Source organism: Kogia breviceps, chromosome 2 (assembly GCF_026419965.1).
Source record: "Kogia breviceps isolate mKogBre1 chromosome 2, mKogBre1 haplotype 1, whole genome shotgun sequence".
NCBI lineage: Eukaryota > Metazoa > Chordata > Mammalia > Artiodactyla > Physeteridae > Kogia > Kogia breviceps.
In genome coordinates this window covers 2553957-2580000 of record NC_081311.1, presented here as the reverse complement: position 1 = coordinate 2580000, position 26044 = coordinate 2553957, and the positions used below count along the sequence as shown (strand labels likewise).

Here is a 26044-nt window from a genome sequence, read left to right as displayed (position 1 = left end):
TGGACAAACATACCGGCAAATGAAAACAGAAAGAAGGAATAGACCAAGTAGATTTCAAGCCACAAAGCATTAAATACAACAGAGGACATATTTAATGCAAAAAGCCATAGTTCACAATGAAGACTTAATGCTCATGAACATCTATGCACCAAACAATATAACCACCACCTTTATGAAGCAAAGACTATACAGAGATAACAAGGAGACAAAATCATGCTAATCATAGGAGACTTAATACACCATCCTCAGTACAAGGCAGAGCAAGGGTTCCAAAAAGTAAGAAGAAGACAGAAGATCTTAATGGAGTTCTCAATCAAGGTAGACCTTACAGGGCTTCCCTGGTGGCGCAGTGGTTGAGAGTCCGCCTGCCGATGCAGGGCACACGGGTTCGTGCCCCGGTCCAGGAGGATCCCACATGCCGCGGAGTGGCTGGGCCCGTGAGCCATGGCCACTGAGCGTGCGCGTCCGGAGCCTGTGGACAGGCCACAACAGTGAGATGAGAGGCCTGCGTACCGCAAAAAAAAAAAAAAAAAAAGGTAGATCTTACGGATATGTACTGAACTTCATACCCTGATAACACAGAATCACATTCTTCTCAAGAACCTACAGCACATTCACAACAACTGATAATATATTAGGTCACAAAGGAAAAATCAATAATTTCCATGAGGTAGAAACAGTGAAAACAACACTTTCTGATCACAATGCAATAAATCTATATATTATTAACAAAAACAACAGAAAGGCACATCCAGCTAGCTGGATATTTTAAAACCTGATTATTGACTCCCAGATGAAAGAGGAAATATAACCTGAAAGCACAGAATTAAAAAAATAATTACAAGGAAAACATTACCTATCAGAATCTATGCAATGGATTTAAAGCAGTTATCAGAGAAAACTTCATTATACTAACATGTTACCAATAAAAATGAAAGAATAAAATTAATGAATTAATAAAATCTCAGCTCATAAAAACTAGAAAAAGAACAACACAGTAACCCAAAAGAAAACACAAGGAAGGAATAATGGAGGGAAAAGCTGATTAATGAAGTAGAGGTTTTTCCATTGAAAAACAGTCGATCTAAATCCTGGGGATTTGCAGGTGGGGAGAGAGGAATGAACAAAACAGACAGTCCACTGGCTAACTTAACCAGGAAAAAAGGGGAGAAAGCACAAATACAGAAAATAAGAAAATGCACAAGGGAAATAAAATGAAACACAAGAAATTTTAAAAATCATAAGAGACTATTTTGCAGATTTCTATGCAAATGAATTTGAAAATGTAGACAAAATGGATAACTTCCTAAGAAAATTCAGATGACAAAACCCGACCCCATTAGAGATAGGAAACTTAAACAGATGACTGCTGTAGAAAAAACAACAGAAAGGGTTATGAGCAAGTACCCCACAAGAAGCACCAGGACCAGCTGGTTCCACAGGGGAATTCCACTAAACTTTCAAAGATCAGATCATTCCAGTGCACTACACAGAAATTATTCCAGAGCACCAAGAAGGAAGGAAACTTTCCAACTCCTTTTATGAAGCATGTATAACTCTGATAAATCAGATTAAACAGAACAAAGAAAGAAAACTGCAGACCAGTATCACTCATGAATTTCAATGCAAAAATATTACATAAGATATTAACAAACAGAATTAAATATCACATTAAGCAATCACATATCGTGACCAAGTAGGATATTTTTCTAGAAACGAAAGTTGGGTTCAGTATTAGGAAATCCATTAATATCATTTACTGTATTAATAAAGCTAAGGAAAAAATAATATTATCTCCATGGATGCTGAAAAATCCTTTGACAAAATTAAAACCCATTTATAAAAACTAAAAAAAGATAGGAATTGAGGGCTTCCCTGGTGGCGCAGTGGTGGAGAGTCCGCCTGCCGATGCAGGGGACACAGGTTTGTGCCCCGGTCCAGGAAGATCCCACATGCTGCGGAGCGGCTGGGCCCGTGAGCCATGGCCGCTGAGCCTGAGCGTCCGGAGCCTGTGCTCCGCAATGGGAGAGGCCACAACAGTGAGAGGCCCGCCTAGCACAAAAAAAAAAAAAAAAAAAAAAAAAAAAAGATATTATACCCAATATCTTGTAATAACCTACAAAAGAATACAATCTGAAAAAAAAAATTTCACAACTACACCTGAAACTAGCACAATATTGTAAATCAACTATACTTCAATGAGAAAAAGAAGGGGTAGTACTGGTGATAAACAGACAACAGACCAATGGGACAGAAGTTCAGAAAGAAACCTGAATGTGTATGAAAACCTGACATCTCGAGCCAGTGGGATAGAGATGGACTCTTTAACACATGGCGCTGGGACAACCGGGCAGCCATTTGGCAAAAGATAAAATACAATCTGTATCTCATACCACATACAAAAATAAACCTCAAATGGATCAGGGAGCTAAATGTAAAAAAGAAAAGAAACTATAATTCCTAGAAGAAAATGCGAATAGATGCTTCTTGAACCTTGGTGTAGGGAAAGACCTTCTAACTATGACTCAAAATCCAGAGCAACAAAACAAAAATTGATAAATTTGACTATATAAAAATAAAAATGTCTGCAGGGCAAAACAAAACAAAACCCTAAACAAAGTAAAGCGATAACTACAAGTTGGAGGGAACTATTTGCGGCATATGCCACAAGAGAAGAGCTAATAACCCTAATACATGAAACTCTCATAAAAATTGAGGGACAAAGAACCAGAAATCCAAGAGAAAAATGGGAAAAAAAGACATGAACAGACAGCTGATGAACAAAGTTATAAAAATGGCCTCCAAACACAGGAAAAGCTCAAACTTACTTATATTTACAGAAGTGAAAATTAAGACAATATCAAGATACCACTGTCATCTATCAGGCTGGCAAAATTTTTAAAGTGTGATGCAGCGTCTGTTGGTGAGGCTGTAGGAAACAGGCACATTGCTGAGGGGAATGCAAACTGCAGGGAAATTTGGCGGTAGGTAACAAAGCTCATCCACGCTTTTTAACTCAGAAACTGCACCTCTAGGAATCTACCCTCCAGGCACAGCAACAACGGTGTGAAAAGTAAAAACTGCACAGGGTTATTCATGGCAGCACTGGTTAAAGCGCAAGGTATTGGGAACAACCTAGATGGGGAGTGGTTGGACAAACACGGTACTCTCCAGGCAGCGGAGCGCCAGGCAGCGGTAAAAAGGAGGAGTGTCCTTGGCTTGCAGTGATTTCCATGATATACCGTGAAGTAAAAAGACAGACTGCAAAAGAATACCTATAATCTGCTATCCTGCATGTAAGAAAGAAGGGGTATAAGACATCATACTCCTCTCTGCTCATCTGTGCAGAAGAAATTCTGGGAGGATATGTGAGAAGCTGAAGAGGGTGGGCGGAATGGGCTGGCCAGAGGGGGCGGGGCACCGGTGGTGCGGCGGGAGCCCCACCCTGCTGAGCTTGTTCTTGGGTAGCTCTGAGTCTTAGAACCGTAGTAACATTTCATGTGCCCAAACAGTAAGTTTGAAATTTAAATCAAAAAGTATGTCAGGGAGAGGGGACCCAAATGGAACACAAACAATAACAAATGAACAGAACTGTATTACAAAAGAATAACACAGCCACTGAAGGACAGAACCATCCTGAGTAAGCCTGGAAAATACTATTCTGACTAGAAACTTAAAAGGCTAATGACAGACAAAAAGAGCCCATTAGAAATTATGGAAATGAAAAGTATAGTTATGGAAAGACTCAGTAGATCACTAAACAGTGAGTCACTGATGAAAAATAACTAATCAACTATGAGACAGAACCAAAAAAATTACCTGGACCGCAGCACAGAGTCAGAGACACAAAAAAACTATGAAAACCAGTAAAGGAGAATGAAGGTAGATTGAGAAGATCCAACACACATACATCCTCCAGATTTGGAGGGTTAAAATAAATAAATGATAGTGAGGCAATATTTGAACTAATGACAGAATTTTTCAGAACCAAGGCATGAAATGAATTAGATTTGAAAATCCAATCAAACGCCACACAGGATTGACAGAAAAAGAACCCATATCCAGACATATCACATTGTAACTGCAGAACATCAAGGATAAAGAGAAAAGCAAATAGGCCACCTCTTTAAAAGTACCTCTTTTAAAGTAAAGAGGCTGTATGCAGTTACTGACTCTAGTTAGTAAATCTGTTTCTCGCAGGGTTACCAGTTTTGAAACTTTATTGGCATACTAGGATTGAATAAATAGGTAAATATATTGTCAATAATGAGAGCCAGGTTTCTATTAATGAAGAAAAATTACAAATAAAGAAAGGGAGAAGGCTACAATGAACCCAGGGGTGCTGGATTAGAAATGGAATTATTAGTATGAATGCACAGTTTTTAATACATATCCAGATAGATACACAGAAATATACATAGATGTGTGTGTATATATATATATATATAAACACAAATATATATACATTTACACACATATATAAAATATGGATTTTATAATGTATACATTATAAATATGTATATAATATATACATTTCCTAGCTATGTCTGCTGAGAACAATGGCATCCTAGCAGCAAGACTACACCTAAGCCCCTAGATACTGGTTTCTAAATATCATTCTCCCATTAAAGGAATCTGGGCTCCGTGGAAAGTGGGTGATTCGGGGATGGAGCAAGGAAAATATAAGCTGAGCCTTAAACATTTTCTGGCACCCAAAATAAGAAAGAGTTGTGGTTTTTTTTTAAAGGACAAGGGCACATCAAAAAAAAAAAAAAAATAGCACCAACCTGAAGGAGTTCCTAATGGCCAAAGCTGAAACAGCTCAAGCAATAAAATAAATAACAATAGCAGTGGATTGTAATCCACAGAATAAATACCTGTGAGGCTAACCAAAACATAAATAATTGAATAATTGGGGGAGAAAGGATAGTTCTTCCTTGCAGATGAATTCTAATTAATAAGTGTAAAATGAATGAGGGAAAGACAAAATCATCATTAAGTATATACCACAGTGAAAAATATTTCAGGCAAGATTTACTAATAGATGCTAAATCAGTAGGCAAAGGTTTAAGGAGAAGTAGGATATGGTACAGTCTCAAAGTATCTCCCCCAAGGTATGTATTAATTATGAAGAGAAAACCAGTAACTTTACAGGGGATGAAACCACCTTCATCCAGAGATAGAACTAAGGTTAATATCACCGGTAATGAGACATCCTGACATCATGGACCCCCGATGGGATGCGCTAAGAAAGCGTAACATCACCTCTGTGATATTCGTGCCCAAAAACGCACGGCCTCAACCTCATGACAGAAAATGATGGACAACCCAAATTGAGTGACGTTCTTCTTCAAAATAACTGACGACTGCTCCTTAAAAGTGCCAAGGTCGGGACTTCCCCGGTGGCACAGTGGTTAAGAATCCTCCTGCCGATGCAGGGGACACGGGTTCGAGCCCTGGTCCGGGAAGATCCCACATGCCGCGGAGCAACTAAGTCCATGCACCACAACTACTGAGGCTGAGCTCTAGAGCCCGCGAGCCACAACTACCGAGCCCGCGTGCCACAACTACTGAAGCCCATGCACCTAGAGCCCGTGTCCCACAAGAGAAGCCACCGCAATGAGAAGCCCACGCACCACAAGAAAAGTAGCCCCACTCACCGCAACTAGAGAAAGCCCGCGCACAGCAACAAAGATCCAACACAGCTAAAAATAAATAAATTTACTAAAAAAAAAAAAAAAAAAAAAAGTGCCAAGGTCAGGAAAGACTGAGGAAGCCTCATAGATTGGAAGAGTCTAAGCAAACACCAGGACTAAGTGCAATGTGGGGTCCTGGATTAGATCCAGGAACAGAAAAAGGATGTTAGTGGGAAAACAGGTGAAACTGGAATAAGGTCTGTAGTTTGGTTAATCATCCGCACCAATGTGAACTTCATTTGCTAATTGTACTACAATTACGTACACTGTTTAGGTGAAGGGTGTTCATGAATTCTCTATATTTGGTGTTTTTTCCCCCCCCAACCTTTCTGTAAGTCTAAAAGTATCCAGAAATAAAATTTTTTAAATGAAGGTAAGAAAGTCTCTCGTACCCGTGTGGCATGTATGCCTCACTTGTAGAAATACGGATGCAAGCCAGATCGCCTTCCCACAGCCTGCTAATTCTAATTTTTCCCTCTTGAGCAACATAAAATAAACAGTGACAGCTGTATAGGATAAAATTCCTTTCCGATGTGTGAAGACAGCTCTCAGGTACTTTTGAGGCTATTCTCTCCAGCCAAACTTTCCTACTGCCTTTCACTATCCCGTATCTGAGGTTTTCCACAATCTTCCCATCCTAGACATGCTGCCCTGGACTTCCTAAATCAAGATCCCTCTTAAAACGAACCATGCAAAACACTTGCAATGCCCTGTCGCCACCCACAGAGGACAGCCGCGTCCCCACCTCCCCGGCTCGGCCCTGAGCCTGCGGGGAAGAAACCCCTGCCAGCCAAGCGGTCCCGGCGACCACGGCATCGGGTCCACAGGAGGCCGGCGCCCCCAGCTCCGCGTCTCCCCCACAGGAAGCACCGTCCCGTTGCTGGTGCCCACTGAGTATCCTTGTTCTTCTTTAAATTCAACTGCAGCCTCTGCTACGTCTCCCTGTTAAGTGTCATTGGATTTCCACGATGTGTTCTAGTGTATCAGAGTACTGCCAAATACCGCCGTAACCATGCAGATTGCCTTCGTGACTGGAAAGGACGCCGCCTTCTGTGTCCCACCGGAGTCGATCCAAGTGTTGAAGAAGAGAGGACCAAGGACCTAGATCTCCGGTTACTCAGGATGTGCTCAACCTTTACACGGCAAAAAGACGCATGATGTGTAAAAGGGGTTGACTGTCAAGCTCCAACAATCTGGGCAGGGCTTCCCTGGCCACCAGGCTTCCCTGGCGGTCCGGTTGTTACGATGCCGCGCTGGCACCGCAGGGCCGCAGGTTCCATCCCTGCTCAGGGAACCAGGACACCGCGTGCTGCGCGGGACGGCAGAAAAAAACATCGGGGCAAAGGGAAGAAGTGGGGATACTAAATGTGCCCGTGCCACCTTACACACAGGCTGCGACTTTCCCGTCAGTAACATCACAGGCTGGTAACTGCAGTATCATGGTCTCCCTCGCTCCTTCCTAACACCACTTGCCAAAAAGGAAAGCAAAGGGGCGTGGGTGGGTGACTGCGGCCGCAAGCCGCACTTTCTGAATGCAGTCTACACACTCTGGAGCTGCACTCTGAACTCTTCCTCTCTGGGGTCTAATAACACCTGGCACAGTAAGGTCAGCAGACCTGGGACCACAGCTGGCACCAAGCTGACACTCCTCGCGGCGCTCAGGTGGCTGGGGCTGGGTCCCCAAGTCCCAGGGCAGGGGAAAGGGGGAGCCACACTGACACTCGGCGCGGGCGGTGCTCCTCTAGGGAATGTGGGGATCGCCCGCTTGGTGGCCCTCAGCCGAGTGGATTAAATTATTCACGTTTTCTGCCATTCACTGTGGATTGTCGAACGCTGGCCGCGTACGATACTGATCCGTATCATTTACTCGGGAAATATTCCAGTTATCGTGGATTGGCCTGGACCAGAGGAAGACGAAGGCTGCGGAGGCATTTAACTCCGGGATGCCGGTGCTGCATGGCTTGCTCTCTTCCGCTCCCTACTGGAGAGGCTCTGTCAGCCTTCATAAAGGCAGATGAAGATTTACCACCCAAATAAAAGACTCTTGCTCTGTACAAACAAAATTAAAATCCTGAGTATACACAAATACCCCATTACTTAATAACTGAAGAAGATCTACCAAACAGCAACCTCGCCAGAGAGGAGTTGAAACAGGAACATGGTTGAGTAAGAGAAGACACTTGATAACATGCATAAATTAAAACATAAAAGATGTATCGTGTTCCCACAATGATGGGACACACAGCTGGCAGGTCTGGGAAAGACAAGCTCCCCTCCATTGAGAAGGCAGGTCATGCCTTTGCTGCCGGGACTCTTTCCTTTACTGGAAGTGATGGGGCCCTGGCGAGCTTGGTGAGTGGGGTGAACCGGAGGTGGGGTAAAGGTTTCACGAGCTGGCAGAAACGGAGTGCAGAGCCCTGGCTCGTAGAAACCAGACGGGGGCTGTTCTCCTGATGCGCCCGGGCACACACGGGTGAGCCAGAAACAGGGAGCACACAGAGCCCCGTCCAGCCCAGCCCTGTCGAGAGCCAGCCCTGCCCTGGACCGAACCCAGACGTGCGGCCACCTCTGGAAACCCATTTCTCGACTCTGTGCTCGAGAAGGATGTGGAGGATAAAGACGCCAACTTCCCTGAACCCTGACAGAAACACAGCGTGTATCCTCTTCAGTCAGCACAGCAAGAAAGTGGCACGCTCTTAAAAACCTTAAGTTAAGCATATATAATACCTATGCTAATATATGTCAAGCATATTGACGTTAGAATGCCAGTGTAGATCATTAGAAGTTGGTAATGCAATTAAAGGTAATTCTCTACACACACACACACACACACACACACAATAATCTCAACTTTCATTTCAAAGGTATTTTAAGGATTTTTATTGACTAATGGAGATTATTCTAAAGATCATTTGTATTATAAATGTGTGATGCTGGTTAACTGAGTTCTAGTTATCAGAAAATTGCTGAGTGAGTTTTTTATAGGTTACTTTTAACTCTATCGTAGTAAAGAAAGTTTACTTTTTCTGGAATAGCTGACGCAGACGTCCATCAGCTCTGATACAGGACCGTTAGTGCTTGTGAACAGGATTAGTAAGGCCTACAGACTGTCACTGAGAAAGAAAGCGTGTTTCCATCAAGCAGAGATTCCCTCTCAGTGACACTTGGAAACGACCTTCTGCTCTTGGGGAGGGGCTGCTTTCTGCGGCACAGAGCAAACTACAGAAACACCAGAAGCTAGGGTCCCTCCTCTCAACCCCATGTTGTCAGGGCATCCCAGGACTTCAGCCACATGGACCGTAACATCGAGATGCTGCGCTTCCCTCAGCTGCCCTTTCCAGAAGACTCCTCACCTTACCGGGCACGGGCTTGCATCCACGCCCTGGACCAAGTCTAGCTTGGCAAAGAGAATGCATCACCTCCTGATGAGATGAACGAGGTCAAGCCTCGGGCAGGAGTGAGATCTGGTTTCTTAGAGGAAGGTAGCGGAGGAGAGTAGAGAAAAACCACTCTTTACTTCCAATTAAAAGACAAATGCACACTCTAGGCTGAGGATTAATTCTGTTTGCATGGTTTACCAACAGCACTATAACCCTAAATTGTAAAAATCTACTCACCACAGGTGGAGCCCAGTAACCGTCCCTGCAGCGATAAAAAACTACAGCTTGGAGTGTTTCTGCATGTTCTTTTTGTTTTTTGGGTTTTGGGGGCTGCATTTGGGTCTTCGTTGCTGCGTGTGGGCTTTCTCTAGTTGTGGCGAGCGGGTCGTTGTGGTGCGCGGGCTTCTCACTGTCGTGGCTTCTCTTGTTACGGAGCACGGGCTCTAGGTGCCTGGGCTTCAGCAGTTGTGGCGCACGGGCTTAGTTGCTCCGTGGCAAGTGGGATAGAACCCTGGTCCGGGAAGGGTTCTATCTGCATTGGCAGGTGGATTCTTAACCACTGCGCCAGCAGGGAAGTCTGTGCATTGGTTATTTCAATAACAAACAAAAATTCTGCAACGTAGGAAGGATAGGGAATTTTATTTCTATGAAGTCCACAAACCTCAGGTAACTTGCCTGGTGATTTGAGATGGCAGAGCTGGGGCTCAGTGTGCATTCATTCTAACTGGGGAGACAAGACTGAAACATACACTAAAGCAACACTAAAAACTTTACAATAACGTATGAAAAATATTTCAAAATTTAATATAAAGCTATAGTAATCAAGATAGTGTGGTAATGGCACAGGGATACACATAACAGATCAATGAAATGGAACTGAGAGTCCAGAATAAACCCTTCCATTTATGGTCAACTAACTTTTGACAAGAATGCCAAGACAATTCAATGGAGAAAGAAGAGTCTTTATAAGAAATGGTGCTAGTGTAATTCTATATTCATACACACAAAGAGAAACACAGGGCCCTATCATTTACCACACACAAGATGAACTCAAAATGGATCAGAGAGCTAAATGTCAGAACTAAAAGTATTAAATTTTTAGAGGAGAACATAGGAGAATATCTCTGTGATCTTTGGTTAGGCAAAGATTTTTTTTAGATATGACAGCAAAAGCATGACTTGTAAAAGAAACAAACTGATAAACTGGATTTGATCAATATCGAAAACTTTGAGGCTTCAAAAGACACCATTAAGAAAGTAAAAAGACAAGCCACATTCTTGGAGAAACTGTTTACATACCATACACACGTTAAAGGACTTGTCTCCAGAATATATAAAGAAGTCTTTCAACTCCACAAGAAGACAACACAATTTTTTTCTTTTTCGGTACGCGGGCCTCCCACCACCGTGGCTCTCCCGTTGCGGAGAACAGGCTCTGAACGCGCAGGCCCAGCGGCCATGGCTCATGGGCCCAGCCGTTCCGCGGCATGTGGGATCCTCCCAGACCGGGGCACGAACCCACGTCCCCTGCATTGGCAGGCGGACTCCCAACCACTGCACCACCAGGGAAGCCCCAACACAATTTTTTAAACGGGCAAAGGATCTGAATAGTAATTCTGCCAACAAAGATATACATATGGTCAATGAGTACACGAAAAAAAGTTCAACATCATTAGTCATTAGAAAAAGGCAAATCAAAACCGCAATGGGATACCACTTCCCACCCACTTAGAATGATTATAATCCAAACAAGTGTTGGCAAGGATGTGGAGAAAATAGGACACTCATTTGTTGCTAGTGGGAATTTAAATGGTGCGGCTGCTTTACAAAGAGCAGTTTGGTGATTCCTCAGAATGTTAAGCACAGAGTTAGCTGACAACCCAGCAATTCCACAGCTAGGTACCCACCCAAGAGAGATGAAAACATATGTCCACACAAAAACTCGGTCATGAATGTTCACAGCAGCATTACTTATAAAATCCCCAAAGTGCAAACAACCTGAATGTCCATCAAATGAGAAATGGTTAAATAAAATGTGGTATTATCTATACAATGCAATATTATTTAGAAACAAGATGGAATAAAATACTGATATATGCTCCAATATGGATGAACCTTAAAAACATTATTATGCTAAGTAAAAGAAGCCAATCACAAGAGACCAAATATTGTGTGATTCCATGTGTATGAATTGGCCAGAGCAGGCAAATCAAGAGACAGAGCTGGGGGAGGGGTAGCTGCTAATGCGTACCAGGTTTCTTTGGGGGTGATGAAAATGTTCTGAAATGAGATTATGATGATGTCTACATAACCCTGTACGTACACTAAAACCACGGATCCGTGCACTTTAACAGAGTGGACTTAACGGTATATAAATTTGCAATATTGTGATTTCTAAGAAATATCTATATGGTTATTCAGGTGACCAAAATGTATTTTTCAGATATATTTGGTCTTTGTCCATGGTTCCTGGATCACAGCTCCCCAAACCCTTGGAATTTGCCAAGCGATTAGAGAAATGTGAGTGTTCTCTGTCATAATATGTGGTCTCTAGTCCTCAGTTTCTGAAACCACTTCACAGCCATAAAGGTTAAGTGGGTGTCTCGTTATTCATAACAAGCCCTGTTCCACCTCGACTGGGTTTATGCTAATGAAGTGACTTTTGAAAAGCACTTGGGGGGCGGGGTACTTGCTGCCTGAGGAACAAGGTAGAAAACTAGATGGATGAACTTTCAGTCCCACCCCCTGATTTCCAGGGAGGGGAGAGGGGAGAGGGGACAGAGGCAGTGTTCAATCAGGCGTACATAACAAAGCCGCCACAAAACCCAGAAGGAGGGGGTTCGGAGAGCTTCCAGGATGGGGACCCAGACGCTTCCACAACCAGTGTGCCAGGCCCCAAGCTCCAAGAAGACAGAACCTCCTTTGTTCAGGAACTCATCCTATGTGTTTCTCCTTCTGGCTGTTGATTCGTATCCTTCAATGTCCTTTTACAATAAATTGGTAATCTAGTGAGTAAACGGGCTTCCTGAGTTCCGTGAGCTGCTTTAGGAAGTGAATTGAATCTAAAGAGGGGGTCGTGGGAAACTCTGATTTATAGCCAGTTGCTAACAACCTGAGCTTTCGACGGGCATCTGAAGTGCAGGGCAGCCTTTGGGGACTGAGCCCTTTACCTGTGGGATCTGATGCTGTCCCTGGGTAGTTAGTGTCAGGACTGAGCTGAATCCTTGGACATCCTACTGGTGTCCAAGAACTGCTGTGGGCAAGCCTCTCCCCCAACAAACACACACATTGGAACTGGGTCCAGGAACCCATTTAAAATTATACATAAATAACGCTATATTTTTAATGGGCAAAAAAACTGAATAGACAGTCCACCAAGAAAGATATAAATGATTAATAAACACATAAAAAGATCTTCAACATCGTTCATCATTAGGGAAATGCAAATTTATATTGCTGTGAATACCTAACTTCACACCTACGAGGATAACTGTAATCAAAATGACAGACACCATGAGGATGTGGACAAACCAGAACACTCACAGGATGCCAGTGGAGGTGCAAAATGCTACTGCCACTTTGGGCAACAGACTGGCAGTTTCTAGGAAGTTAAACATAAATTTACCATTGGAAGCAGCCATTCCCGTCAGGGACATCTATCTAGCAGAAATGAAAAGTTATGTCCACACAATGATCTCTATGTGACCCTTCTGAGTTCTCAGCACTATGCATAATAGCCAAAAAGGAAAAACAGCCCCAATGTCCATCCGCTGATGAATAAACAAAATGTGGTATATCTATACAATGGTATATTATTTACCAATAAAAAACCAATATACTAATATATGCTTCATCATGGATGAACCTCAAAAAACATTATGAGAGTGAAAGAAGTCAGCTGCAAAACCACACACTGTATGACTGTTTACATGAAATGTCCAGAAAAGGCAAATCTAGAGAAACAGAAAGTAGATCAGCACTTGACTAGAAATGGGGGTGGGAATGGGAGTGATTGCAAACGGGCACAAGAGCTCTTTCTGAGGTGAAGCAAACAGTCTAAAGCTGGGTGGTGATGGTTGCACAATTAAAGTGACGAAAAATCACTTCATTGTACACTTAATATTTTAAAAACCCTAATCAACGTGGTCTTGATGATAAGCGCAAAAGGGAAATCCGAGAAGTCAAGGGCCACGGGCATGGTCCTGAAGGGGAACACTGCACTCAGCTGATTTATAATTTTCCCTAAATAAATGATACTTTGAAAATATCAACAATTTTATGCATCAATGTAATCCTCCCTTCATTTCTTTTCAGTTAAACACACATACACACATGCTCCTCCATGTTAAGCAGTCACAAAGTAGGTGCTGAACACCTACCGGGTGCCTCACTTGGTTCTGGGCACCTGGTAATTAGAGAAGCAGACGCCAGGTCATGGTCCTCCATGGGTCACTGCTGAACACAACAGACACCTAAAGGGGCCCAAACCATGGAAAACTACCTCTTGACTGACTTAACCTCATTTTGACTTTTCTGTGTCATGTACAAAGAAATCTGCTGAAAACTAGAAATGACTGAGGATATGTGTAGCTGTCAGTATGAGTATTTGTATTAGAGTTATAACTGGAGGTGAATTATGATTGATAAATTTCCTTTTTCAAGATGGGAGGATGGCTGAATACAATTAAACTGAGTAGACCAGACAATACGAAGTAGCTCAACAGATGATTTCTAACCTACAAGACAGGTGAGAGAAATAAATAACTTGTTTCTTGAGGAGTGGGTTACTATTATTTAGAATGAAAATAGTGGCCACAGAAAGGCAAAACAAAAGGGCTTTGTCAGGGGTCCACATCATCAACTACTATTCATTAGGTTTTTTTGGTTTTGTTGTTTTTTTAAATTTATTTTTGGCTGGGTTGGGTCTTCATTGCTGCACGTGGGCTTCCTCTAGTTGCGGTGAGCAGGGTCTATTTTTCGTTGCAGTGCGCGGGCTTCTCATTGCAGTGGCTTTTCTTGTTGCAGAGCGTGGGCTCTAGGCACGTGGGATTCAGTAGTTGTGGCACGTGGGCTCAGTAGTTGTGGCTTGTGGGCTCTACAGCACAGGCTTAGTAGTTGTGGCACGTGGGTTTAGTTGCTCCATGGCATGTGGGATCTTCCTGGACCAGAGTTCAAACCCGTGTCCCCTGCATTGGCAGGCAGATTCTTAACCACTGCACCACCAGGGAAGTCTCTGTTCATTAGATTTTCACAGTGGGGATCTCATTCAGCAGATGAGCCATAAAACCTACATCCTACAGGACGGAACAAGCAAATTTAACTCTGAATTTTCTCACTTTGTGAGTTCAACCCCATAGGATAACTTGGATAGAGTTAAAGCCATCAATATGTCTAAGTGGTTTTGCCTACAAGGACTACTAGCTTTACTGGATAACTTTTCAAGTGTTAGCAAAGGTAGATCTAAAAGTTATCCAGAGAAAGAGTGGATATAAAATATCCTCAGCCCTCTAATTTAGGGGCAGCTATTCATAATACCAAGAATTGGTGAAAATGGCAGATTGGAATTTTACAATTTACTCACATCTAAATTTCAACAGCTGCATCAAAAACATTCCAGATTTCAACTCAAAATTACCTGCCCTCTCACAAAGCTCAATCTTGCTCATCCCTGGACTGAAGACATGGCCTGTGTGTAGGTGTACCCAGAAGGAAAAACATGTCTGCCAATAGAATGTGCACCTGAACACCTTCCAACCTGCAGAAGAACCCACACAGCACAGCTGAATAAAGTCACACCAGGGCTGACAAGCTAAATTCTGTGCAGAAAACATTCACATTGTTAGCGGTTTTAGCCAGCAGTGACTTTGCTGCTGCAGTGCACAACCTACACAAACTTTAAAACATTCTAAGTCAAAACAGATAGAAAACATTCACAATTGACATTCTTGCACTGTTTAAGGAGTGCCTCAAACTTAACTTTACTGAGTATATGTGTGTGTGTTGCAACTTCTTTCTATAAGCTTTGAATCAATAATGCAAGTAGCTCTTCAGGCCAACATGGAGCAACAGGGACCAGATTCACCCTCCTGCATGAAACAACCAAAAATGGACAAAATAAATGAAACAACAGATTTCGAGGCACTGATCAACACGTAACAAAGAACAGTGGCCCCTGAGAGAGGGACACAAACGGGCTGAGCCCTATACCTGCTCTCCCTCACTGCCTTGAGTTTCCAGGCTGCGGCATGGCAAGGGGAACCGAGGCAGAGCCTGGGGGATTCCCTGGGTTCATAACACACGCTGAGCATGCTGGGGGCCCACAGGACAGAGCCCTGGAGAAAAGACAGTGGCCTAGAGGGAGAAACAGGATGATTCAAACACATACAGCCGAGTGCTGATCAGCATACACGTGTAAAGAAAGTACCCAAGGGCAGGAAAAGAGCCACCCAGAAGGATTAGAAACAGTAGTGCCTGGTGCTCAGACATGGCTGGGAATACTGTCTGACGCTGCCACCAAACCTGGAAAACCTCATGACTCATGACTCATGACGCAGAGGGCAGAGTACACAGATCTTGCTTCAGCAGTAGGGAGTTATTAGCCCTAGACCAAGCCCTATTCTTGTCTCACCTAACAAATCTTAAAAGCATGATCCAGAGGCTCAAACTTCTTCCAAGTAACTTATCTGTGACCCACAACAAAGTTCAAGCATGTTTATAGGAATCTAAAACTATCCAGCACCCCATATGGTAAAATTCACAATATCTGACCAGCAAAGAAGCAGAAAAATATGATGCATAGTGAAGAGAAAAACCTATCAAAGCTGGCCCCAAACTGACACAGATGTTAAGAATTAGCAGAGGACATTTAAAAGTTATTTTGACTGTATTCTATATGTTTGGAATGCTACACAGAAACATGGAAGATATTTTAAATCCAAATCAAATGTTATAAGTTGAAATCTACAATGTCTGAGATTTTTTTAAAAAGTAATGGATGTAATCAAAAGCAGATTAGACACTGCAGAAGAAAAGGTTAGTGAACTTGAAGGCACAGCAATAGAAACTATCTGAAAATAAAGAAAAGAGATTTTTTAAAATGAACAGAGCATCAGTGGTATGACCTCAAGAAGCTTAAATGATGTATAATTGGAGTCCCAGTAGGAGAGAACAGAGGGGAAACAGAAAAAAATATTTGAAGATATAATGGCTGAAAATGTCCGAAGTTTGAGGAAAACTATAAACCCATAGATCCAAGAATTTCAATAACCCCCAACACACAAAACATGGAGACAATTATACCAAAGAACATCATGGGCAAATTGCTCGAAGCCACTGATAAAGAGAAAACTAAAGGGACCCAGAGACCAAAGATATCACATTCTGAGGAACAGAGATGGGATGACGGCCAATTTCTCATTAGAAACAAACCAATTAGGAAGATGGCAGAACAACATCTTTAAAGTACTGAAAGATAAAACTACCAACCTAGAATTCCATATGTGGTAGAAATATCTTTCAAAAATGAGGGTGAAATAAAGACATACAAAAGGTCAAAATTTTTATCACCAGTAGGTTTGTCCTATAAGAAATGTTAAAGGAATTCCTTCAGGAAGAAAACCAAAACATAAAACCAGATGGAAATACAAATCTACACAAAAGAATGAAGTGCACTGGAAATGGTAACTCTGTGGGCAAACAGTAAGTTTTTGCTCTTGTTACTGAAACTTCTTTAAAAGATGACTGACTGTTTAAGCACATATAGTAATAATATAGTATGGTTTACAGCATGTATCAAGGTAAACTGTAGGACAGCAAGAGCACAAAAGCAGAGAGGAGAGGGATGGAAGTGTATATTGTAAGGTTCTTACATGTACAGTGGTATGGTACCACCTGATGACAGACTGTACAATTTGAAGATGCACATTCTAAATCATAAAGCAAAAGCCAAAGTTACAGCTAATAAGTCAACAAAGGAAATAACGTGAAATCATAAAAAAATCTTACTAAACCAAAAAGAAGTAAATAAAACAAATAAAAAACAAAAAGCAAGATGATAGACTTTAATCTAATTATATCAACAGTCACATTAAAAGTAAATAGACTAAATACTCTAAAGAAAAGGCAGAGATTGTCAGACTGAATAACAAAAACCCCCCAATTATAGACTGTCTACAAGAAACTCACTTTAATACAAAGATACAAATATATTAAAAGTAAAAAGGTGAAAAAATAAGACATACAATGCTAACACTAATCCACAGAAAGCTAAGGTTGCTATACTAATATCAGACAAAATATATCTCAGAATGGAGAATGTTACCAGGGATATAAAAGGTGATTTCTTAATGACAAAGGAGTCATTTAATCAAGATGACATACAATTCATAAATGTATATACACGTAAGAGTTTCACAGTACATGAAACAAAAACTTATAGAAGTGCAAGGAGAAAAGACAAATCTACAATTATATTCAGAGGTTTCAATACCATCTCACAAAAACTGTTAGAACATTAAAAATATTATAGGACATGAAAAAAATTGTTAAGGATACAGAAGATATACACCAAACTATCAACCAACTTGACGTAACTGACACTTATAGAACACTTCACTCAACAGCAGAATACACATTTTCCAAGACTAACCATATTTTGAGTCATAAAAGAAGTCATCTCATAGGAAAAACAGTATGGAGGTTCCTCAAAAAAATTAAAAATACCATATGATCTGGCAACCCTACTTCTGGACATTTATCAAAAAGAACTGAAATCAACATCTCAAAGAGATATTTAGCATGTCCATGTTCACTGCGGCACTATGCACAATGGCCAAGATGTAGAAACATCCTAAATGTCCGTTTCAAATGAATGGATAGAGAAAATGTGGTATATTCAAACAATGAATACCATTCAGCCCTAAAAAGAAGGAAATTTCGCAATATGCAACAACATGGAGGGGCATTGAAGACATTATGCTAAGCAAAATAAGCAAGATAACGAAAGACGAGTACTGCATGATTCCATTTATACGAGGTATCTAAAATAGTCAAATTCACAAAACGAAGACTGGAATGCTAACTCCCAGGGGCTGTGGAGAGGAGGAAATGGAGTTATTCATCAGCAGAGACCTGCTGTACAACACTGTACCTACAGTCAACAATAACTGATTGTACACCTATGATTTGTTAAGAGGACGGATCTCATGTTAAGCATTCTTACTACAATAAAATTTTAAAATTAAATTAAATTTTAAAAAAAGAAAAAAGTGTCAGTAAACTTCAAAGGATTCAAGTCACACCAAGTATGTTCTTGGACCACAGTGGAATTAAACTAGAAAGCAGTAACAAAGATCTCTAGAAAATCCCCAAATATTTGGAAACTAAATAACACACTTCTAAATAACAAATACATCAAAGAAAAAATCAACTGGAAAATTATAAAGCATTTTGAACTGAAAAAATAAAAAACAAAACATTACAGGCACTAAAGAAGAAATGTATAGCGGTCGGTGCCTACATTAGAAAACATGAAAGGCCTCCACCCAGTGACCTCAGAATCCACCTTCAGTCACAAGAAACAAAAGAACCAGTGAACCCAACATGAGAAGAAAAAAGGAAATGAAGAAGATGAGAGTGAAAATTATTGACACAGTAAATAGAAAAGCAATAGAGAAAAAGCAATGAAACTTAGAAAGACATCACATGTACATAGATCAGACACTTAATATTGTTAAGATAGCAATATTCCTCAAATTAATCTATAGATTCAGTACAATCCCTATCAGAATTCCAGCTGACTTCTTTGCAGAAATTGACAAGCTGATCCTAAAATTCCTATGGAAATTCAAGGAACCCAGAATAGCAAAAACGATGTTGAAATAGAACAAAGTTGGGGGACTCTCACTTCCAGGTTTCAAAACTTACTATAAAGCTACAGTATTCAAGACAGTATGGTACTGATATAAGGCCAGACATACTGATCAATGGAACAGAACTGAGAATCCAGGAAAAAAACCCTCACATTTACAGTGGATTGGTTTTCAGCAAAGGTGCCAAGACAACTAAATGGGGGGAAAGAATAGTCTTTTCAACAAATGGTGCTTGGACAGCTTAATACCTACATACAAAAGAATGAAGTTGGAACCTTACCCCACACCATATATAAAGATTAACTTGAAATGGAATGTAGACCTAAATGTAAAAGCTAAAACTATGACTTTTAGGAAAAAAACTGGGGTATGAAATAGAATAATTTTGAAAATCATGTATCCAATAAGGGACTGGTATTAAAATATACAAACAACTATTACAACTTAATAATAAAAAGACAACAACCCAATTTAAAAATGGGCAAAGGATCTAACAGACATTTCTCCAAAGAAGATATACAAATAACCAAAAAAGCACATGAAAAGATGCTCAACATTAGTTATCAAGAAAATGCAAATCAAAATTACAAAGAGGTATTACTTCACATCCACTTAGAATGGTTACAATTTAGAAAGCAGATTAAGTGTTGGTGACGATGCAGAGAAACTGAAACCCTCACACACTGCTGGTGGGAATATAAAATGCGGCAGCCACTTTGGAAAACAATTTAGCAGTTCCTCAAATGGTTAGAGAGTTACCATATGATCCAGAAATTCCATCACTAGGTATATACCCAAGAGAAATGAAAATAGATGTCTATACAAAAACTTGAACATGTTCATAAAAGCATTATTTATAATAGCCAAAAAGCCAAATTGTACACTTTAAATACTTGTAGTTTGTTATACCCCAATGATGTTGTTCAAAAATAAATAAAAGGAAAGAAAACTGATAGGCAAAAAACCCTGTAATAGTCAATGAATTAATGTATCCTTCTATTTTATTTCTAAAGGACATCGACAAAGAATGGAAAGAAATTACAACACTGGAAATGCGCCACTTATCCCTAGGAATCAAAAGCTGGGAAAAGGGATCTTGGATCAACTCAGATGAAACCAGAAAAAAACATCAATTCGACGTGAGCCCAGGAATCTCAGGTATGCTCTGCCTAGAGAACTTGCTCTTTACAGAGCTTTTTTGGAAGGAGAGTCTTCAGGGAGATGAAAGGCTGAGCAGACATGAATCTTCAGGTGTTCTAGGCAGAAACTTCTATTCTGAAAGGAAGGGTGAGTGTGGTGGGCAGGGGCTGAGAGGAGCCCCGAGTCACGGGGTCAGCCCAAGCAAGGACCTCACGTCTCTTCTTCCAGAGCCTAGATCAGTTCCCGATAACACAACAGATGCTCAAAAAACGGCTACCCAAAGGAAGCGATAAACACTGCTGATATTTCACTGCTACACCTGTTACCACATGAGTCAACCTTACCATGATCAGGACACTTAACAAGATTACAGGAGAGGCACCTGACTCTGGTTCATGAGACTCACTCATTCCAGAGATGGGTCCTGGTGGCTGTAGCTCCTAACTCCACAGCTGCTTTTAACGCACAGGGTGTAGGGCCACTAAGCTGTCACAGAGGTAGGAAAGGAGCTGCACTTCCTGAGTGACCAAATTCTGAAAGGGGGTGTGAGAGAGAGAATGGAAAACTTGGGACAAGAGCTTGGCTACTTAATTGAACTCAATCTGGATTATTAGATCAAAGACTAGGACACAGTAGGAGGCAATATACAGCACAGCAATAAGATACCACCTCATCCTTCTTTGGTCACAATCAGGAAGTGTTGTAGCCTCAACCTGGGCATTTAATTTCAGCAATTCCAATCTGAAAGATCACTCAAGGTTTCTTCCATTAAGCCTTTCCTCTTCTCTCTGATCAATAGTGACCTCCAGCTCCCCACCCCTGACAGCCCATGGCATCACACTTTTCATCATTTTATGGCCAATTTAGGACTTCGTTTTGACGTCTCATGTTTTAGTTCCACAAGCACCCCATGGGAAGCTGTAGAGCCCAGTGGTTAAGAACACAGGCTCTGGAGGCAGACAGTGGGGTTTAAGGCCTACTGCCACCACTTGCTAGCTGTGTACCCTTAGGCCAGTTGATTAACCTCTCTCTGTACCTGAGTTTCTTTTTTGCGGTACGCGGGCCTCTCACTGCTGTGGCCCCTCCCGTTGCGGAGCACAGGGTCCGGACGCGCAGGCTCAGCGGCCATGGCTCACGGGCCCAGCCGCTCCGTGGCATGTGGGATCCTCCCGGACCAGGGCACGAACCCGTGTGCCCTGCATCGGCAGGCGACTCTCAACCACTGCGCCACCAGGGAAGCCCCATGTACCTGAGTTTCTTCATTGGTAATACGGGTATAGTAACGGGTTGTTGTGAAACTGATAACCCACATGGTAGCCACTCCAAGACTGGCAGTATCTGCCACATCTCTGCTAAATGTCTGTAAGACGTACAGCTCAGTGTGGCCTAACAGGAATTCCTCATTTTCTCCTGCAGTCACACATCAATCTCTCCTCAATGACAGCACCACTGCATATCTGGATGCTCAAGTCACAACCCTGGGAGTCACCTGGACTCCTCCCTTTACGTTTCCTTCCACATCCACTCCACCAGCAAGATCTGACAGTTCTTCCTCCAAAATATACAGCCAAGTCTGTGTACTGTCACCATCTCACTCCTGTTTGAACCTCTGTCGCCTCTCACGATCTATTTATTCCTGGCCTCCCCTCTGACCACTAACCCTTTCATTTCCCACAAAGCTGCTCTGTGGAAAGAGTTAGCTCTTTAAATGTCAGTATGATCGTGTCATTCTACTATTTACTTCCCACTGTCTGGAGGACAACACCCAGGGAGTGGTGAAGCCACGGACCAAAGGAAACTGGGTCCTTGGATGTCTTTGATCTGGGTACCACCAGTCCCATACTTTTATTTAGCGGCTCTGTGTTCCACGGCCCTGGGCTCATCTCCATACTGTAATGTACGGGAGAATCAAACTTCCATCCAGTTTGAGCCAAAGTCGTTTGAAGTCCCTCTGTTACAGAAGCTTAACCTATGCCCTGTACTATGGCACAAGGGAGTGGGGTGCCACTGTGACAGAACATAAGTGATACTGGCTCGTGGTCAGGCAGTGGGTGGTGAGGAAACATGCTGAAGAGTAGAAAGCTCGTCACTCCTGCTATTCCGTGCAAAACATTTGAGAAAAACGTTGCCTGCATTAACTCAGAAGGCACACCCCATGCTTATGGAGCCCGTAGGTCCAGAAGAAGCAGACAAACAATTAAGAAGCTCGGGATGGTGGCAGATCCTTGCTGCTCTTAGAAGGAAATAAACGAGATGAAGTGAGAAACAGCAATTCGCAGGCACAGGTGTTGGACAAGAGCGCAGCTCAGAGGCCCAGCCCTCCTGCTCCAATCCCACAGGACTTCTTTCAGTTCCCTAAAAGCCTACGCGCTTCCTACCCACACTGTTTCCCCTTCAAGCCTCACACAGACCCGATTACCCACCCACCGCAGCTTGATTAGGCCCTGGCCCCCCTTACTGATCACCTCTAACCCTGCTCTCTCACAGCAAAGGACTGGCGTGTCTACTCACCTGGCACCCATACCACACCCAGCCCAGCGCCTGCACGTGGAGACGTGACTTAGGAACATTGGCGTGCAGAACGCGGGACATCCCCCTGACCTAGACATCAGAGACCATGCAGGGAGCCCCGCGCACATCTGAGGGACCCTACGTCTCCAGTGCTCCAGAGCGCCCTGGTTCGCATCTCTGCGCAGGCGCGGCCTGAGGAGCGGCCCCGCCCACTACGCTCCGCCACAGCAGGTGCGCGTGCCTCGCTGAGGCCGGGCCTCCTCCCAGGCAGGGCCCCTGGAGACGCGAGGCCCAATGGGGGACCGCCGAGAGCCGCCGCCTTCCCGTTCCTAAGGCCCAGGACCCGGGGGACTCACCGCGTCCCCCGGAACCTGCAGCTCCTCTGGCCTCCGCCGTCGCCACCGGCCCAGCGCCAGGAGGTCCATACGGGCCCAGGCCCGAGTCCGCGCAACCTCTCATCCCCACAGGATGCAAGGTGCCGCCGCCAGCCCACGCCGCCGAGACCACGCCCTCTTCGCCCACGTGCCCCGGGGGAGCCAATGAAGGGTTGGGGGCGGGGCGCCACAAGGAACCCTTAATACCCGGCGGACCCAGGCGACAGGCAGGAGTAGCGGAGGCCAGAGCCTTGAGGAGGCGAGGGGACGTTTGCCTCAGGTCATTGATTCGGGAAGAGGGCTGGCCGTCACTTCTCCGATCACTGAGTCGGCCGTGGGGCTCCAAAGAACCTACTCTTAGGGTTTCGCCACGATTCGACTACAGACCCTGGACCGGCTGGAGGAGCGCCCGCCTCCTTTCTCGTGATTGGTCTCCGAGCCCCGTCTGCGGCCGTCTTCCTGTGGCTGGTTGGCTGATAGAAGGCGCAGCGGGCCTTATCAGCATGGGAGAAGCTCTGGCGTCTCTGGGAGATGTAGTCCCGGGGATACAGCTTCAACTTCCGGGCGGGAGCGGGCCGCGGGCTGCTACGCTGCCGTGCAGTGACCTCCTGTCGGGCTTGCTCGGTGCACGGTAGCTTCTCGTCTGGAGGCCCCGGGAACATCCCGCTTCTCTGAGGCTGCAGGCCTGAGCTGCCGGGGCCTTTGGGTTGTGCGGAAGGGGAAACCGAGGCCTTGCTGTCTGCGCCGTCGTGGGGTGGGATTCCCTCTGTGAACAGTCCCCAAACCGTGGGCATCGCACCCCCGACCCAGCGCTGTGCGGAGGTGCACTGCCCTCATCTCAGGGAGCCGAGGGTCAGGAGTCAGCCAACCTGTCCAGGCTGGAGCGTGCTCAGACTCGGCCGGCCCCCGCACCCCACCGCGGAGCCCCAGCCGGTTTCTGCACCAAAGCGCCGAGCCCGAGATCCTTTCTGGTTAACTAAAATTGGTATAAGCCAGTCCTTTGACAGTGATTGGCTAGTGGGTCTGTTAGGGGCATGGTTGGCTCTGGGACAGATGTTCGTTACTGTTTAAAAAAGGGGCTGAATGGTTGGGGGGTTAGTTCTTTCCTGGTGTTCTTGCCAGTGGAAGCTCCCTGGAACTGCTGCAGCCTTCTTATCACCATGAGGGCAGCTGGTTGGAAACTTAGTGAAAAGTAGGAAGGCATCCAGGCTCTAACAATGTGAGCTTCTGAACCAACCCCAAACCAGCTGACCACCAATCTCCAGATGTCTTGTCTTGTCTCTGTTATTTGAGTCACTGTAAATTTACCATTTGGCTGCAGTTGGAGGCATCTTTTGTCACAAAGACTTGTCCTTACCCGTTGTGGTGAAAAGCATGAATCCCTACTCAATTGGGCTACTTTCTGCAGGATATTCAGCAAATTAAGTAGCTAATTACATCAGTTTTCTCATTTATAAAAGATTATGACTCTTCTGGTATTGGGAGGATTAAATATAAAGTGCTTAGAACAATGGCTGACACAACCTAAGTACTCAATCCTACTACTAGTACTTCTAGGACTGCTAGTTAATCCTGTATCAAAAATCCTTGGGGGCTTCCCTGGTGGTGCAGTGGTTGAGAGTCCGCCTGCCAATGCAGGGGACACGGGTTCGTGCCCCAGTCCGGGAGGATCCCACATGCCGCGGAGAGGCTGGGCCCGTGAGCCGTGGCCGCTGCGCCTGCGCGTCCGGAGCCTGTGCTCCGCAACGGGAGAGGCCACGGCAGTGAGAGGCCCGCGTACCACACACACACAAAAGAAACCCTTGGGACCTTCCAGTTACAAGGTGATTAAGTTCTGGGCATGTAATATACAGCATGGTGATTACAGTTAACAATCCTGTTTTCTTTATATATTTGAAAGATGCTCAGAGAGTAGAGTTTAAAAGTTCTCACACAACACACACACACACAAAATGTAACTATGTGAGGTGATGGATGTGTTAACTTACCTGATTGTAGTAATCATTTTGCAGTATATACATAGATCATTACATATATCAGATCATTACATTGTATGCAGTAAACTTACACAACAAATGTCAGTTATAGCTCAATAAAGATGGGGGTGGGGGACCTTGGGGCCAGATGTTGTTTTGTAATTCAAAATTTTTTGGATTCTGTGTTAAAGGGCAGTATGCATACTGCATGAAACACCTTCAGCGGGGTCTGGAACAGCTTATAATCAAAGACAATGTTTCTGCAGCAAAAATGTGTGAATATTCACAAATATTAACCCGAAGTGGCATATATAAAGGCTATAGTCTTATGTTAGTTCCAATGAGCTTGCTCCAAACTTAGAGGGAAACTTCTAAGTTTTAGAACTTTTTGCATTTCAGAATTGAAAATAAAATACTACTGTGTACCTGTATTACTACCTCTACTTTAAAAACTTTGCATGTATGTGTCTTGCAGTTGAGATTAAATGACCTGCTTTGTCGTCCAGTTTCAATTTCACTGTTCTTTGCACCTAGGGCTGCTTTTTCAGATGCTTGAGCCAAACATTGGGTAATGGGGGTACAAACGCTTAGTCCCTGAAGTAGTGACAGATGGTCTCCTTGACCAAACTCTACTCAGGTTCCTCTAAATCTCTTATCAACTAGGCTCTGACCTTTGGGCTCCCGAGTTCATCCTTGCGTTTTCCAATTTCAGCAAGAATCTTGCTATGGCAGCTTGGCCAGAAGCCCCCAGCCTTGGTATCTGACCACCCTTGGTATCCGATTGGGCTCCTCCTCATCCATCATCCCCCAGGGGTTGTCTGGTCATGGTGGCCTGCTTTCAGCCAGAATGCTGCTATGGTAGTTCAGCTAGAATCTCTCTCCCCTTACCCCTGATGTTTCCCCGTAGACATTTTCCATCCACTGACCCCACTTCCCCACCCTGCCATGCTCCTTGTCTATCAATCACCACTTTCCCTTGTATTTAGAGTTGAGCCCAGTCTCTCTCCACTCCGCGAAAGCCCATATCAGCAGTCCCTATACTTGTCACAATGGTCCCCCTGAATAAGGTCTGCCTTATCATTCTTTAACAAATGTCAT

General features: G+C 43.6%; 1 protein-coding gene across 5 annotated transcripts in view; it reads right to left on the bottom strand.

The window, feature by feature from the left end:
• C2H10orf143 (chromosome 2 C10orf143 homolog) overlaps nt 1-25444 on the bottom strand; it is a 101041-nt gene extending 75597 nt beyond the window's left edge. For 3 of the 5 annotated variants that reach the window (XM_067024230.1, XM_067024215.1, XM_067024238.1), the window contains exon 1: nt 22953-25444. In XM_067024230.1, the coding sequence (XP_066880331.1) occupies nt 22953-23021 (69 nt within the window). In that variant the 5' untranslated portion in view covers nt 23022-25444. Of the gene's footprint in view, nt 1-22596; nt 22755-22952 lie in introns of those variants that run through there. The other 2 variants (XR_010838756.1, XR_010838755.1) reach the window with 2 other exon arrangements.
• Between the last annotated feature and the right edge of the window lie 600 nt (nt 25445-26044).